General features: G+C 36.7%; 1 protein-coding gene across 1 annotated transcript in view; it reads left to right on the forward strand.

The window, feature by feature from the left end:
* grk3 (G protein-coupled receptor kinase 3) overlaps positions 1 to 16,527 on the forward strand; it is a 60,631-nt gene that overhangs the window by 17,903 nt on the left and 26,201 nt on the right. The window contains exons 3-4 of the mRNA XM_051907176.1: positions 15,851 to 15,924; positions 16,172 to 16,273. Coding sequence (XP_051763136.1) covers positions 15,851 to 15,924; positions 16,172 to 16,273 — 176 coding nt within the window. The remainder of the gene's footprint in view (positions 1 to 15,850; positions 15,925 to 16,171; positions 16,274 to 16,527) is intronic.

Below are 16,527 nucleotides of genomic sequence, written 5' to 3' on the forward strand. Positions count from 1 at the left end.
CACCCCTCCTCCTCCCTCATTCGCATCTCCCTCTCTCTCTCTTTCTCTCTCGTTCCATCTGTCAGAGTTCTGGAATGGATGTTTGAGAGTTTTGTGTTGCCTAGCAACTGCGGTTGCCATGGGAACGCCAAAGATATTCTTTGTTTGCTTTGGCGATCGGGAAAATGAAATTAAAGGATGAATTAAAGAAGGAAATAGATGATTTCCATTCAAACAAAGCAAATAAAACCCCTAACAGAGTATACTCCAATACAATAGTAGGATAATTACACCCATCTTCTTTCTGGCCCGAGGCTGGTGGCTCTGATTGGCCGGATTGATCAATGCCTATTAACAGTTTAGGTTTCATTTTCCCTGTGTTTAGATGCGTGTTTGGCCCTTGTCTGTAATGCTTGTGTGATATGGGCCCGAGAGTGCAACATATTGATGCGTGTCCTTTATTGGCGAGTCAGAGCGCCTGTGCCCAGATGTGTTTGTGTGCGAGTGACTTCATGCATACGTGTGCATATGTGCACTAGCATTGCGTTAATTGACAGTTCTTTGATCCACAAGCTTCTGTTAATTGCTCTGGGATTTGGAGAATTAATTGGCTAGTCAATGTCATTATTTCCACCCCACTCGCCCTCGTCTCTCTTTGGCCTACACCAGGGATGCTCAAATTACGCAGCTTGAGGGACACTTTTAGAAAATGCAGGGTGAGCGGGGTCAGTGAATAAAATGACCTGGTAATATTGGTCAAGTGTGCAGTAACTGTCTTTTACCAGCTTCATTTTTACATCAAAAAATTTGTAATAGTCTGTCTTAAAGGGATAGTTTACCCAAAAATGAATATTGTCATCATTTACTCGCCCTCATGTTGTTACAAACCCGTAAGACTTTCATTCATCTTCGGAACACAAATGAAGATTTTTTTTTTTATGAAATCTGAGAGCTTTTTGTTCCTCCATTGACACCTACGCAACTACCACTTTGATGCTTCAAAAAGTTCATTAAGAGATTGTAAAACTAATCCATATGAATTGAGCAGTTTAGTCAAAATTTTCTGAAGAAACTCTATCACTTTATATGATACCCATTAGACGTGCCGATATTCGGTAATGCGATATATCATGAGAATGAATATGCATGATATTGTTATCGTAGGCACTTCAAAATACCGTAAATAATAATTTATTATCAATTATTACAATTTTTATAATGCATTTAAGAATACTTTCCCCATCAACCGTATAAAATGCACAACACCGCTGTATTCTACGTCAAAGGGACACGTGCTCAGATGTAAACAAGCCCAATGTGCATGAGAAGCACATGGCGGAATGAGTGAAGGAGTGCGCGTTCATTCTCTGACAGCAGAGGGCACTGATGGAACAGCAAAATGCAGCGGTTACCCCGGAAACCCCGCAAACAAAGCAGCTGCGCTAGTGAAGTTTTTAAAATGCTTCAAACAGCCATTCATTTTTTTGTAATCTCAATGTTGTTCATCACAGCACCAAATTCTTAAGACTTAATAGGCTATTTATTTTTAAACTTAAACATTTTTATATTTTAATCTGGATTACAACATGCCCTAATGATTAGAAATGTTCTGATTATTTGTTATTGTTCAGTAAAACTTTGAGACATACGGCTTCATTAGTTAACATGTTAATTTATTATTACCAAACTGACAATGAAAAATACTTTTAAAGCATTAATCAAAATAACTTACTCAGTGGACCTGAGATAACACTAACAATGATCAGTTGTATTTCTTAACTAACATTAACAAAAAATAATATTTTCTGTAACAAATGTAGCTATTGCTCAATCTTGGTTAATGCATTAAATAAAGAGACCTTATTGTGAAGTGTTACCTGTTGTTCTTTATAGCCTAATTCTTTTGCACTTTAATCTGTTTGAAAATTTTACTTTATATATTTTTTGTGTATTATTGTATTTAAACATTCAGAGTTCTTTTTGTTATAAGAAAAAGAGTTCATAAACCTGTTATACTATGACAACACTTTTTTTCAACTTATTTCAATATCTTGTTAATACCGTATACCGTGATAAAAGCTTCAGCAATTAATCGCAACATGAATATTTGGTACCGTTATATGCCTAATGAACAGATTTCATTTAGTCTTTTATTTACATATAAACATTGATCAGAGAACATAAACCCAACCAAACATGCTTGATGCGCGAGAACAAACCTCATTGGTTCTTGCGGAAGCTCAAACGTGCTGCGTAACACGAGAATGAACCTCACTGGTTCTCGCATGTCAAGCAAACATGCTTGAGCTTCCATTTACCACAACTGATGTGTGAGTTGATGAATGTTTACATTTCATCAAAAAGATCTTCAATTGTGTTCCGAAGATGAACAAAGGTCTTACAGGTGTGGAATGACATAAGGGTGAGTAATTAATGACAGAATTTTCATTTTTGGGTGAACCATCCCTTTAAAAACCCTTTCCATTTTCCATTATGATGTAAATGTAACATTTTATTTACGTACTAGTAAATAGAAGAGACAAAAATAATGGCCGTTTTGTGGTGGCGGACTTTCCTTTGAGTATAGACCAGAGCCAGTATTAATATTTGAAGGCTGCTTGTCTCTTCCCATTGCTGTGTGAACTGCTGGCTCTCAAGAGCTGGTTCCCAAACCTAGTGAGCAGCTTATTTTCTTCTTTTTGGCAAATTCTATGAAAACATTGCATGTATGTGGAGAAGGTAATCCCACAGTGCACTGCAACAAGGTTAGTGAAAGTAGTCCATCCTAGATGTGGAGCAAAGAGAGAGAGTAATATCAGTTAGAAATATATTAAGATGACACTTTACAGTAAAGTTTAGTTAGTTAATGCTATATGTATTATGAACAATTTATTTATTAGTCTTCTTTTTATTTTTTTATTTTTTTTTATACATGCACTACTATTCAGTAGTTTGGGGTCAGAATGTATTTTTCTTTTATTTTTTTAAGAATTTAATACTTTTATTCAACAAGGATGCATTAAATGGATCAAAAGTGACAGTAAAGACATTTATAATGTTACAAAAGATTATGATTTCAAATAAATGCTGTTCTTTTCTACTTTCTATTCATCAAAGAATCCTGAGAAATATGTATCATGGTTTTCACAAAATTATTAAGCGGCACAACTGTTTTCATCTTCGATAATGAGAAATGTTTCTTGAGCAGCAAATCAGCATATTAGAATGATTTCTGAAGGATCATGTGATGAGTAATGATGCTGAAAATTCAGCTTTGACAACATTAAATTAAAATTGGAACAGTTATTTTAAATTGTACTAACATTTTACAATATTACGTTTTTTTGTTGTTTTTTTACTTTGCTTTTGGTCAAATAAATGCAGCTCTGGTGAGATTAAGAGACTTCTTTCAAAAAACATAAAAAAAATATTACTGACCCCAAACTTTTGAACGGTAGTGTATGCTAATAGCCTTTTAACATCTAAAGTTTAAATTTACATTAAAGCAGTACTTTCCCACTTTACTTAACATATACATAAATTGTAAGAATATGACTAATAATGATGACTAAACAGTATAAGGTAAGGCTTATTATTAGCAGTCTCAAACTAGTTTTTGTTAATAAAATTAAGTTGCACAACCACATACACAACCATTAATAGCGGCTGTTTGCTAACCGTGTTTATGTGGTTGTGCAACTTAATTTTATTAACAAAAACTAGTTTGAGACTGCTAATAATAAGCCTTACCTTATACTGTTTAGCACGGTTAGCAAACAGCCGCTGTGTCTCATTTCAGAGGCTGCATCCTCCGGGGGTCGCATTTGAAGGCTGCATACGTCATCAAGGGTGTCTTATTTAAGAAAAATAACTGTAATAAAATTGTTATTCCTCATACAGTGTAAAATACTGTAATTTCTTTCTTACTTTGCAATCTAGCGGTTACTTTTCTTAAATGAGACCACCGCGATGACGTATGCAACCTTCAAATGCAACCTCCGGAGGCCTCGAAAATGAGACACAGCAAGCGTTGCATTACCGCGTGCGCTCCCTTCCGTATTGGAGTGGATCGCCTGTGACTGACTGTATTCGTCGTCTGACTGCATGCCTCTAACTGTGACGTCCGTACTGTGATGGTTCGGGACGAATACATGTACTATTACACCCTTAATATTTATATATAAAATTAATCTAGATGAATAAATGCTGTTAAATTGTTGTTAACATTTCTTTTATTACCAAAAAGCATTATTTGAGTAGTATGACCTACATGGTGCGAGACGCAATGTAATTGTCAAAAATCTGATTCATATATTTGTATATTCAATAAAAAATAAAAAAAACACTTCAGAGAGCTCGCCCTGTCAATATTCTATGTATTTATCTTTCGAGTAATCAAGCAGTCCAAATGACCAAAATAAACATCCGTACTATGTTTTGGGTTGATTCACATCCAAACATATCCAATTTGGGCCTGATCCTCGTAAGCATTTACGAGGTGACTGCAGGCGTTCTCTCACAGAAACATTGTCTTTTGGCCGGTCACCATGTTGTGTAGTTCTCTAATCATTTCTGCCTGTTTTCTGTTTTGTGTCTCTGCCGCAGTCTCTCGTCCTCTGTCCAGTTTTGGCCTAGAGCCCATGTGGGTTTTTATACGCTGTGGTCTGTCATACAGTTACTTTCCCAGGCAGACTTGGCCCAGTATCTGTATGCGCCTTTGCCCTGTAATTGCTGTGTTTATTCTAGTCGTGTGACACGGCTCTTACCAGTTATTTTCTTACCACCAGTTACACCAATCAGATCCTGTAGGTTAGATCCCTGCGATACTGAACATCCTGTTGACTCTTGGAGAGTTTGAATGGCTGTTGAGTATGAAGCCATCACACATTTGTCAATATGCAGCTGGAGATGTTTGCTGCTTTCCGAATTAAGCTTGTGACCTTGCTTCAAACGCACGGCAGTTTGCCAAACCTTCCAGTTTGACATTGTGAGATGACAGATTGAAGAATGAGCCATAGCTTCCAAAAGAGCAACCTTCTGCTCCAAGCTGCTCCACCACGGGAGTTTCCCGCTGAACAGTAGATGTTTTGGTATCCAGATGAAGAATGCCAAGTCAGTATGTTGTACCAGGAAAAATTAACCTTAAATTGATGATACGTCATTTAAATAAGCAACAGCAACAGCTAGTTTGCAAAATGTGGGCTCTTGGATGAAAGGTTTGTGTTACATGACAGATGTAATAACAATAACCTGTTTGAAGAATGTCACTTTAAGCAGAAAGGAAAGTTGCATCATCTCGCAATTTGCATAAAATGACAGTCTTTATGGAAGCCACATCTGCCACCTTAATTATTATTACTTCTACCAGAAAGAAAACAATGTTAAAGTTGTTTTCTCTAGTGTGGAAATGATCTGAGTTTAGTGAGTGGCCACCGCTTTGCGTAGCACAGCATTTTTATTGTGTGATATGTGCCTTCACTATTTTACTGTTTTATTCTTTGAAGCTGAACTGTATTTTTTTTTTCTGTTAAAGTGCCCCTATTAGCCTGTGGATTTTTGAAAATGACCTTTCATGCAGTGTGTAATGTAGCTGTATGTGAATGTAAACAGTCTGCAAAGTTGTAAAGCTGAAAATGCATCATAAATCAAGTTATTGTCTCTCAAAAGAAAGAGTAGACTCTGAATCGCTTAAATGAGTCGTTTGTAATTCAAATCCCATTTCCGCACATGTCACAAGTTAATATATTTGCATAATGCCTGCCTACGTTCTGCGTGGACATCTCGCGAAAACTTGAACCCCTCTCAAATGCTGTAGCTCATTCGTGTGGACAACATGTCGACAAGATGCTGTGAAAGCAAATTCGGTTTATTTTCACTTCCAAAGAATGAGGCTGTGAAGAATTAGTGGTTAAAGATGGGACAGTACCTGCTTTATTTGGACCAACTTGCTCCTCAGAATCACAACCTCTAAAGTGTGATTAATTATTGATGTATTTTAAAATACATAGTTTTGTGTTTTAACTATATTGTGTATGTCTACAGCTAACCGGCTAACTCACGTTATTACTATCTTACTGAAATACTTCTGCTAATCAGCTGTGGGCCACTATTACCTAAAATTGTGTCCATTAGTGCAGATCGTCTTACTATTTTGAGTAATGATAAAGGATGGAGCAAGATTTGTTTTCCAAACTTTAATGTTACATCAGTAATTTACGTTAGTGCTCGGCTAACATATGCACTGTTATTGATACTGTTAATAATACAGTTCCCACATGTGCACCGCAATAAATTGGAAATATACACTTGGACATACACTTGTTAATGCTGATGGTGAGGAATTACAGTTGCAACATCTCATGATGAATGTCAAACTGAGTATAGCGTATCACTGAGAAACGTCCTGCTAAAGTCGTCCTTGCGATGGAGGTTTGGGTTGAATAACTAGTTCTTCCAGTGTTTCATTATTGGATTTGCGCTAAGATTTATATGGTAAAATTATCGCCATCGTTACTGTCTTTACAGTGTGTACAATCGCTGAGCTTTAGGAAGCTCCAGAGCTGTAAGCGGTAGATCAATCGCAACAGACTGGCCCATCTGGCCAATCAGAGCAGAGCAGGCTCGCGGAAAAGAGGGATTTAGAGAAACTGATTCATCCAACGAGTCGTTTGAGAGTTATTTGAAAAAGGTGGTGATGTGCAATGTATATTATGAGAAAATGAAAGTGTTTTTTGACCTTTGATGCATGTAAACCTGTTGTAGGAGACATCCTAAACAGAATTAGGAACCTTTAAAATAGCATAATAGGGGCACTTGTTGTCTGTGCATATTAAAGGTATAGTTCATCCAAAAATGAAATTTGTCTTAATTTACTCACCCTCATGTTGGTCCAAACCTGCATTACTTTTTCTTCTGTAGATTCACAATCATTTTCAGTGTAGGGACAAAAAAAATCTTCAAAATGTCTTCTTTTGCATTCCACAGAAGAAAGTCAGCCAAACCGGTTTGTAAAAACATGAGGAAATGATGAATGAACTTTCATTTTTGGGTGAAATATAATTTTTACACTCTAAAATAATAATAGGGTACAATGAACTGTATTAATTTATCGGAATTTTCCGTATTTATTTTTTTTACAGGTGTTTTACCAGTATTTAGAATTTTGCACTTCATTGAGTTGTGTTTTAGGGTTAACAGAAATGTCCGTAAAATTACTGGATAATATGCAGGTAATGAGCTGCCAGTACTTTTTCCATTATTTTACGGATTTATTTTTTAACAGTGTAGTCGTGCGTTGGTTGAAATTCCCCAAAAAGTGTGAACTCTGGTGCAAACATGAAACTATTTGTTTGGCATATGAGTGAAAACCTGTTTGACAACAATCATTATTTTTGCAGTTCTGCCACCGAAATTACACTCTTCAGTACCTTGTACTTTTTTTTTTTTTTTTTTTTTAATCAAGGAAGAAAAAAAAGTTTCCTTCATGTTCCAAGTTGGTGCAAAACTTGGCCACCGCTCAACACGACATGTGCAACGCCTCTTGGACTGATTCATCATATATATAGTCATGATGCTCAATACTAATAGGATCTGAACCTGAACAGAAGCTCTGGCTGCGAGTCTCAAGCCCACTCTCCATTCGGCCTGGCACGAGCATGGCGTCTTTTTGCTGTTGTTAATATTGAAACTATGCATGGGGAAGTGTTTGTGTGTGTCACAGAATAAGAAAGGGAGAGGCCGTGTGTGAAAAGGAGTCATGACAATTCAAACCTAAAAACAAATGGACACTTGTTTGCTGAGTCTGCAGTGTGTGTGTATGCATGTGGGTGTGTATCTGTGTGCGCTTGTGTGTGTTTAATAGGCTGTCTGTTTTTCCATGTTCCATCTTCGTACACCTTGTAAACATCACTAAGACACTCACCTTGTTGGCAAGGTATTGTAAAATAAAGACACATTAACCTGGCCTACTAAGCTACCTCACGCAGGCCGGCCAGGAAATGTTGGTTGTTTCCCTTTGCGATGGCCCACAGTAAACTCTAATGTAGTTCCTTGTGTATTTGGGCTGTGCGTGGGCAGTGTGGTTAGTGTTGGCCTGCACGCTTGCACGCGCATTTGAGCGCTCCTCCCCTCCTCTCATAGAGTCCCACATCTCAGTATTGATTGCACACTTCCGGGTGGTTGGTGGAAACGACAGAATCAGTTTTTGTCAAACAAGTGGTGTGGAGAGAGTCAGGCCTTCTATTTGTCCCCCTCAATGTTTATGTAGCTTTTAGGCTCATTTGATAATGCTTTCAACTGCTAATGAGACTGTAGCACTCTCAGCTACTTCTGTTTCTGCCAGACGCTTTTATCCAATGCATTGCATTCAGAGTATACATTTGATCAGTTCATGTAGAGCCCTATGATTTCCACGTTGCAGAAAACGCAGACAGAATCGTGGAATCCAGCATGTAATTTACTGTATAACGAGGAATGCCAAGGAATTTGTCAAATTTGATGAAAAAATAAGAAGTAGGTCAGCACACAAATCGTGATATAGACTAGTGCAGTGGTTCTCAACCTGCGGCCCGCCACGAATGCGGCCCACGATATGCCGACCACATTGAAAAAATAAATTCCAGTTTTACAATTTATTTTTGTTTTTAAATTAAATTAAAATGGATTAAATGAATATGTTTGAACTATAGATGTTTTTTTTTTGTCATATAACATCATTTTGGTGATCATTAGGGCTGCACGATTAATCATATTTTAATCGCGATAATGATATCTGCTTCTCTCGATTGATTACAAATAATCGTCACAATATTGGCCCGCTCGTTATTTATCCTGAAAACGTGTTTTTTCTTTGGGATTTGCGTGATCTTGCATTGGTAACAAGCTTCCACTAGCAGTCATGCTTGTTGTTGCCAGATGCAAAGAGCTTAAATCCCCCAAATAGAGCTTTTCCCTTAAAAGGATATACTTCTTCCCGGTGTTTTACTTAATCTGTGCAATCTGGCAACTCTGTGCACGCGCTCCCTCTAAATGCGGAAGAAACGCTGATGATCTGAAAACAAACATGTGCACTGTAGTTTAGCGATCCCCACAGCAAAATTCTGCTTCAATGAAAGTGTCATACAGCCAGTCTTTGTTTCTTCACAAGCCACTTGTACTATTTGTGACTAAATCTGCCATGATCAAACCTTCAGCGATGAATTTCAACAAATGCAACATGGATCTCCACCTTACTGTTTGCAGAATGTACTTTTGCAACCTATGTGACAATTCAATCGGGAAAATGAACATAATTTGGAATTATTGGAAATAATTTTAGGAGTTTCGCCGTTTTACCTTATGAAGTTCCTAAAGGTTTTACCAGTTTTCATAATGTTAATCAGTTGAAAATGAAATTGCCACTGGGACATTTTTTATATATATATATATATATACCAAAGAGCATCGTTCTTTGCTTTACGAATTTGCAGGGCAATCTGAATCTGTGGTTTGTCTCATTTGCAAACGAATTGTGTTGCTTTAAAAATCTAATGTGAATACAGATTACAAAGCGCTCACCAAAACCATGTGTTTTGTATTGATTTACCATCAAACGAACTTATCATAGTTAGTTAAATGAAGTCGGTGTGCCACCTACAGGCCTTTTGGGTGAAGCGTAGGATGATAAAGAACGTGCATGGCTATAACTACATTACTTTTTGATAGAATAATTGTGATTTAATAATCGTGATTAAACTTTTGAGCAAAATAATCATGATTATCAGTTTAACCATTATCGTGCAGCCCTAGTGATCATATATTGTTTTCAGACAGACCTACTATGTACTGATAGGCTACTCAGTTAACGAACACTTACAAGCGCACACTTTGGCAGAATTCCATTAGTAGCCTTTATTTTTGTAAATTTAGGGATTAAAATGGACACATTTGTTATTAGAGGAGAAAAACAAAATAAGAAACATACCAATGAAGGAACACATTGCAAACAAGAAGAGTCGTAGCATCAGCAGCGAAAGTAAGAATAATTTGCGGATGCTGCGCTAGGGATTGCGACGTGACAGAATGCTTGATAACGTCAGAGATTGTAATTACAATGCGCTCAATGTTGTTTGTAAAAAGAGTTGAGTAACATTTTTTTTTAAGGCATTTGTGGCCTCTATTAACATTCTGTCATTGTTTGATGACTGTTACGATGCTGTTGAAGAGAATTTACATACTTAAAGTGATTGCATACATTATGTTCATTGAGCATTATTATATGATTACTGTTATTCTAATGTCAGTAAGTTAGTTTTTTTTTTTTTTTTTTGGTGGAATACATTATCATTTTCTGTGACATACTGTATATCATGGGATTGTGTAATGTGAGTTCATTGAACGAGAGTTTCACTTTGATATGAAGAAGTCACACTGCCAGTCATTTCAACACACTGTGAAACAAAAACAAATTTCTTACAGTATTTGTTGATTTTGCAGAGTATGACAGAAATAAAATACCGGATATGCCACCAGAAAATGCCACCTCTTCTGTGTGTGCAGCATCTAGGTATAATGATAATATTATCTGCTAATACCATAACTTTAAATCTGATTGGTTTTCATTGGTGACGTCATATGTAAATGATATGCGGACCGTGAGACTTGCACTTGGACCATAGTGCAGCCCACTGGGAAAAAAGATTAAGAACCACTGGACTAGTGTCTGTGAATATTAAACCGCAAAAAGACTTTAAATATGAATACTGCATGTTCTGTGTGAATGAATGGCGCAGACGCGTGGTTTCATTTACCACACACACACTGAAGCACATGTGACGCTCATGGTGTTTTCAGCCTCTGCTTCCTCACTATATGAGGATATGATATGCATGAACTTCATCTTCAGAGCTGCTCTGAGAGTCACTTCATCAGCATTTTACCATTTTAAGAAAAATCGTCATATCATAAACACACAGAAGCTCAAAGGTATTCACGGCAACCCGTTAAAATAAAAGTTCAGTTTAACTTAAAGAAATTGTGACAGAAATATATTACTGTTGTACAGTGGAATTCAGCTACGCCTCAATGTAATAATAATACTAACACCAATAATAACAATAATAAATTATTATTATTGTTAAAGCTCTGTTGTGCAGCACTTTGTTTGACAAAAAAAAGATTGTTTAATGTCATATGATTAAAAGAAATTGTTTTATGCCTTCATTTGATTGCCAGAAAAATTAAAATACACAATTTCTGAAAATGCATTTTGTTGTTTTTATTATTCCTATTAATTTAACATGCTTTTTGATTATTAAAATTACTTAAACCATTAAAATGGAATCCAGAAAACTTATAATTTGGTGAAAATAAAATGAAATTTAAGGGGGGAAAATGCATTCATAGGGCCCTAAAAATTTAATTTTTGTTAAACTTTTAATAAATTGATGTTAAATTGTAAAAGTTTCATGATTTCAGTTATTTAGGCATGCTTTTTGATTACTATAATTTAATTTAACCTTTAAAATGGAGTCCAAAAAAATTAAAATGAAAAAAAAAAAAAAAACAGAATCCAGAAAAATTAAAATGGAAAAAATGGAATTTGGAAAAAAATAAAACGGATTTCATAGGGCCCTATGCATTCAGATGTGGCATTCACAGCCCATTTTACATCATTTTACAATGTGAAAGAAAAAAAAAAACTAAGCAGTTATGTTTTTAATATATTTACAAAACATACATTACCATAATATAACTATTTTTTTAAATTATACATTTATATTATATTTATAAAATACATATACTTACTATATTTTTTTTAAATATATATAAAAAAATATATAAATATATAATTTAAATATAACAATATAAATGCCTAATTAGCGATTTGGCATTTCGATTTAAAGGTGACTTTGAATCAACACAGTGGTGAAAACAAATAGTGCAGATTCCTTGTAGACCTACATGTAATTATTCCCCAGCTGTATTCATAGGGACTCTCATTGGATTTCTACTGGATTATGGCACTGATGAGTTTGTGATTCAGTGACCGTCCTCCCAGATCTCCTGTGCTTCAAGAGGAAGCACACGCTGAGTGGTCCGTCAGCAAGCTTACCCCACCTGTACTTGGGCTCGAGTGAGAATCCTGCAATCAAGGAGAGAGATCGCTTTGTGCATTCAAAGTGCGATTAAGGGTAATCCATTAACTCCATGACGTAAGCCTCATCCTCTTCAGCGTGATTTTTATATCTATCACTCCCGCTTACCTCCTCATTCCTTCTCAGAATGTAAGGATGAGGAAACCCTGGCCTGAATTAGACTAGTTTATCTGCGAATTTAAATTGATGTGCAGTTAGTCTGTGTTTATGTGTGGCTTATCTGACATTTAGAGCTGGAACTGTTAGTTTAAGCTAGTTTTAAACCAGTTTTTACCTTCCCATCTGCCTGTTGATTCCTTGCATTTGTGCATCTCATTTATATGACTGCCATCTGATCAATATGTTTTCACTGTGATCCATGGCTGCGTTTTCATACATCTGTGTCCGTGTCACCAGCCTCTGGGTTTATTCCTCTCTGGATTGTATTTGAGACCTCCTGACTCTACACTGCAGACAGCAGGAAAGGGAGGAAAACAAAGATGAGTGTCTGAGAGATAACAGAGAGGAGGAAGAGGACGGCGGGGAAGATACTGAGAGGAGGAAAAAATGTTGCTGAGAGGCCCTTATTAGTTTCGCTACTACTATTCACTACTATTGCTCATACTTTTGGGTCCGATTGTGATATGGACATGAATTATAGCTCAAATTGTGTGGAAGAGAAGTGTGTGAGTACTTTTCAAAAGTGATTAAACTTGTGAAAATGGGCAAAAATCCCATAGACTGACATGAAGGAGGTGCTGAGTGAAAATTATATCACAGTATATTACTACATCATTGTAACCATAATGCCCGTTAGGTCCCATATCATTTCAGCTGTGCGTTGTATTATTTTTGTGTAAATGTTCCTCAGTTCATGCATTCTGCTTTTTTAACTACAGTGATGGCAACATGAACCAGCATTCACAGCCAATTTTGCTTCATTAAAGGGGACATATCATGAAAATCTGACTTTTTCCGTGTTTAAGTGCTATAATCGGGTCCCTGGTGCATCTACCAACCCAGAAAAGGTGGAAAAAGGACAACCCAATAACTTTGTTTTGGCAAGCCTTTCTCTGCAAGCATGTGAAAAAACGAGCCGCTTAGATTTCTCTCCCCTAGTGACTTAGGAAGGGGATCTTATTATATTATTATCGCCCCTTAATCTGCACATTTCCACCCATGGTGCCTGTCATTTTGTTTTTGCAAGCAAAAACGGTGTACCAGTTCTAACGCCATGGCAAAAGTTTGAGCAAAGCATGCTAACTGTTCTGTCATTGGCTGCACAGATGAGCACAGTAATTAGAAGTGAAACACTAATTAGAGTCTCGTTAGCTTGGATAGCCTGCAAGTTGACTCTGGCAAGCTCGATTGCTTAAAAAAAAAGGGGGGGGTTTCTGTCCGAGCGATATTTTTGAAAAAATATTAGACTATTCACAGCATTTGATAGCAATCATAAACGCTAGCCTGGTCTGTATGGCTCTGTTTGGCAAACAGGTATGCTATGTATAGTGGGCGCAAGCTAGTCGATGAGTTCAATCAACTCCACAGCAACTACATAAATTTATCCACTAACCATTCAGAAACGTCCAGTTGCATTCTAGAAGTTGTAACTTCTTCCTGAGTCTCTTCATCAGTGTTTTGTTGTTGTTGAGCAACCGAAGCACACGCCATATCTTTTGAAAAGCGGGCAGGGAGCAGCAGCTCATTTGCATTTAAAGGGACACACAAAATCGGCATGTTTTTGCTCACACCCAAATAGGGGCAAATTTGACAAGCTATAATAAATGACCTGTGGGGTATTTATTAAATACCCCACAGAGACTTAAATTACATCTTGTGAAAAGGGGCATTAAGCTTTTAATTTGATGGATTAATAAAAATAGTAGGACAAGACATGACTTTATCCATTGTGTATTGATTGGATTGTGAAAAGTAGCAGTTTCAGATCTGAAGATTATAGTTGGTTTAGAAAAGAATGACAATTTTGTCCTTGGATGAGCCCATATTTATTTGAGCTGCGTGATCAACCTTGATCATCTTGATGTATACCAGTGGTAACTGTTCTTTTTATTATATATTTATAAAATATGTATACGTTTAAAACATCTATAACAACACACATAGACACACACATATATTAATTTACATTCTCAAATATACATTTAAAAATAACAGTTATATTATGGAAATGTGTTTTGTAAATATATTAATATATCTGCGGGGACTGGGTGAGATTAAAGTATCACGATACATTACTACATCAACCAAAATATCCATTATGCAATGCAAGTCGTTTTGGATAAAAGCATCTGCTAAATGCATAAATGCAAATGATTATGCCTGTATAATTTCAGCTGTGTGTTGTATTACTGTGGTGTACCTGTCATTTTAAAAGAGTTTATTTTTATTTCTTTATTTAAAATGAATATGTATAGACCTTGTGCTGTAGCTGCCCAGCAGCACCATGTTTGTGGTGTGTTATTTTTTGCTTTTAATCTCCCAAAAGATAATTCCGCTGCGATCCAATTAACGCCTGCTCTGCCCTCCTATTTTAACAGTGGTAATCAGCTCACACTAATGCTGCAGGTATCAGAAGCAGCCATGCTCTCAGATCTCAGCGCCCAACGCTAGAACTGTCACGCTAATCCACTCGAACAACGTTCCTTCCTCCTGCATCTTTCATCTGCTCCGTTTATATCACTTGTGAGGGCCATATCACTCTTGACACCCTAGAATTGCATTTCCTCCTGTGACTTTTGCCCTGTCTGGTCACCCAATCAGATGCTGAAACAGGCAGCAGTCTTTAACCAAACCCCATCCCCTCTACTCATGATGGTGGCCCATTATTGTTGCTATGGGAACAGTCTCAACTTTGCCGTCTGTGCTGATCTTCTCCCTCTGTGCCACGTCGTCACCACGTGAGCAAATGGGTTGTTCAACTGGTAACTTCTGCTGTGCTTTGTTGAAAAGCAAACAAGTTGAAGATGAGAAAGGAAATGCTGCAGCTGGCAGGATCGAGTGAAATGAAAGGTCAAGGTGGCTGTCTGATAGGGGATTTTGTGAATTAGGATAGTGGTGTCTGTCCTGTGATTTAAGGATAATCTTCTCAACAGTAACTAATCCGCGGCCCACTGGTTAGGTTGATGTTGTTATCATCCCTCATTCTTTGAGAGCTTTTACTGTCAGCACTGTACCAGTATCTGCAAGCTAAACTGTTTGGGTGAATCTCACAGAAGCAGTTTGCGTCATATTTTTCCTAAATCAAAAGAGGAAAATATTAAATTGTTTTGCATAAAAAAACAAAGCCTTTTAATGATGTTATTTTCATGACACCATGACAAATCAGGAACTTTCTTTGCAAGGCTGAATGCATGTTTATGATGAATATCTATAAAATATTGTATTTGTCTTTCTTGTGTTTTCTTCACCTCGTGATATTGATTTGGTTATGAAAATACTGCTTTGTTGAAACAACTTCCCCCTTCAAAGCAAATCATGTTATATTTATTCATGGTGGAACAGCTGCTATTTGAGTTGTCTCTTTATTATTTGCCCTAGTTATACTTTTGTTTACTTTTAGCATGAATGCCTTTCAGGAATCGTGCTTTCAACTGGCATCAATATAGCTGCTGTTTTATTTGTTTTATATTTATAATACATTTTCTTGCATTGTGCACTCTAAAAAGGTCAAATCTTTCCATCATTTATTCTGTTTCGCACCTTATCTAACTGTTCGCCTTCCTGCCTCTGTTGTCCAGGTTTCCTCTTGTTCAAGGATTTCTGCATGAACGAGATCGACGAGGCCGTTCCTCAGCTGAAGTTTTATGAGGAGGTAAAATTGTTTTTTCTTTGCAGGCAAGCATCTGTATATTCCCATTAATGGGCTTTGTAGTAATTGTGCTTGTTTTTACTGAATTTGTTTGTATTTGACCTGATTTATCCTCATGCTGGTTATATGACTCGCAATGACTAGTCGACGAGTTTTTTCCACTTCCATTCACCAGAAGAACACCATGTGTCCTATTAAAGAGCGTGGGATTGTGTCTGAGATGATTATAATCTTGTTTTGTCCTTTTCAGATTAAAGAGTACGAGAAGTTGGATTCAGAAGAGGAGAGGCTAACTCGCAGTCGACAGATTTACGACATCTACATAATGAAGGAGCTTCTGTCGTGTTCACATGTAAGAATAAAATTTGGCAGATTAGATTGTCTCTGCCACTTCAGTTCTATTAATTTTGAAACATGTCAGTTACAGGATCCAATTTAGATCTGCCCCAGTCATGTCAAAGTTTTCTATTTGCTACATGATTATTTGCGAGATCAAATAGTGATCCAGCAACTAATCAGTGAAGATGAATATATATATATATATATATATATATATATGAGACGAGATTGAGTTAACGAGAATGAGACTAGACAAGATTTTTACAC

This window comes from Ctenopharyngodon idella, chromosome 10 (assembly GCF_019924925.1).
Source record: "Ctenopharyngodon idella isolate HZGC_01 chromosome 10, HZGC01, whole genome shotgun sequence".
Taxonomy (NCBI): Eukaryota; Metazoa; Chordata; class Actinopteri; order Cypriniformes; family Xenocyprididae; genus Ctenopharyngodon; species Ctenopharyngodon idella.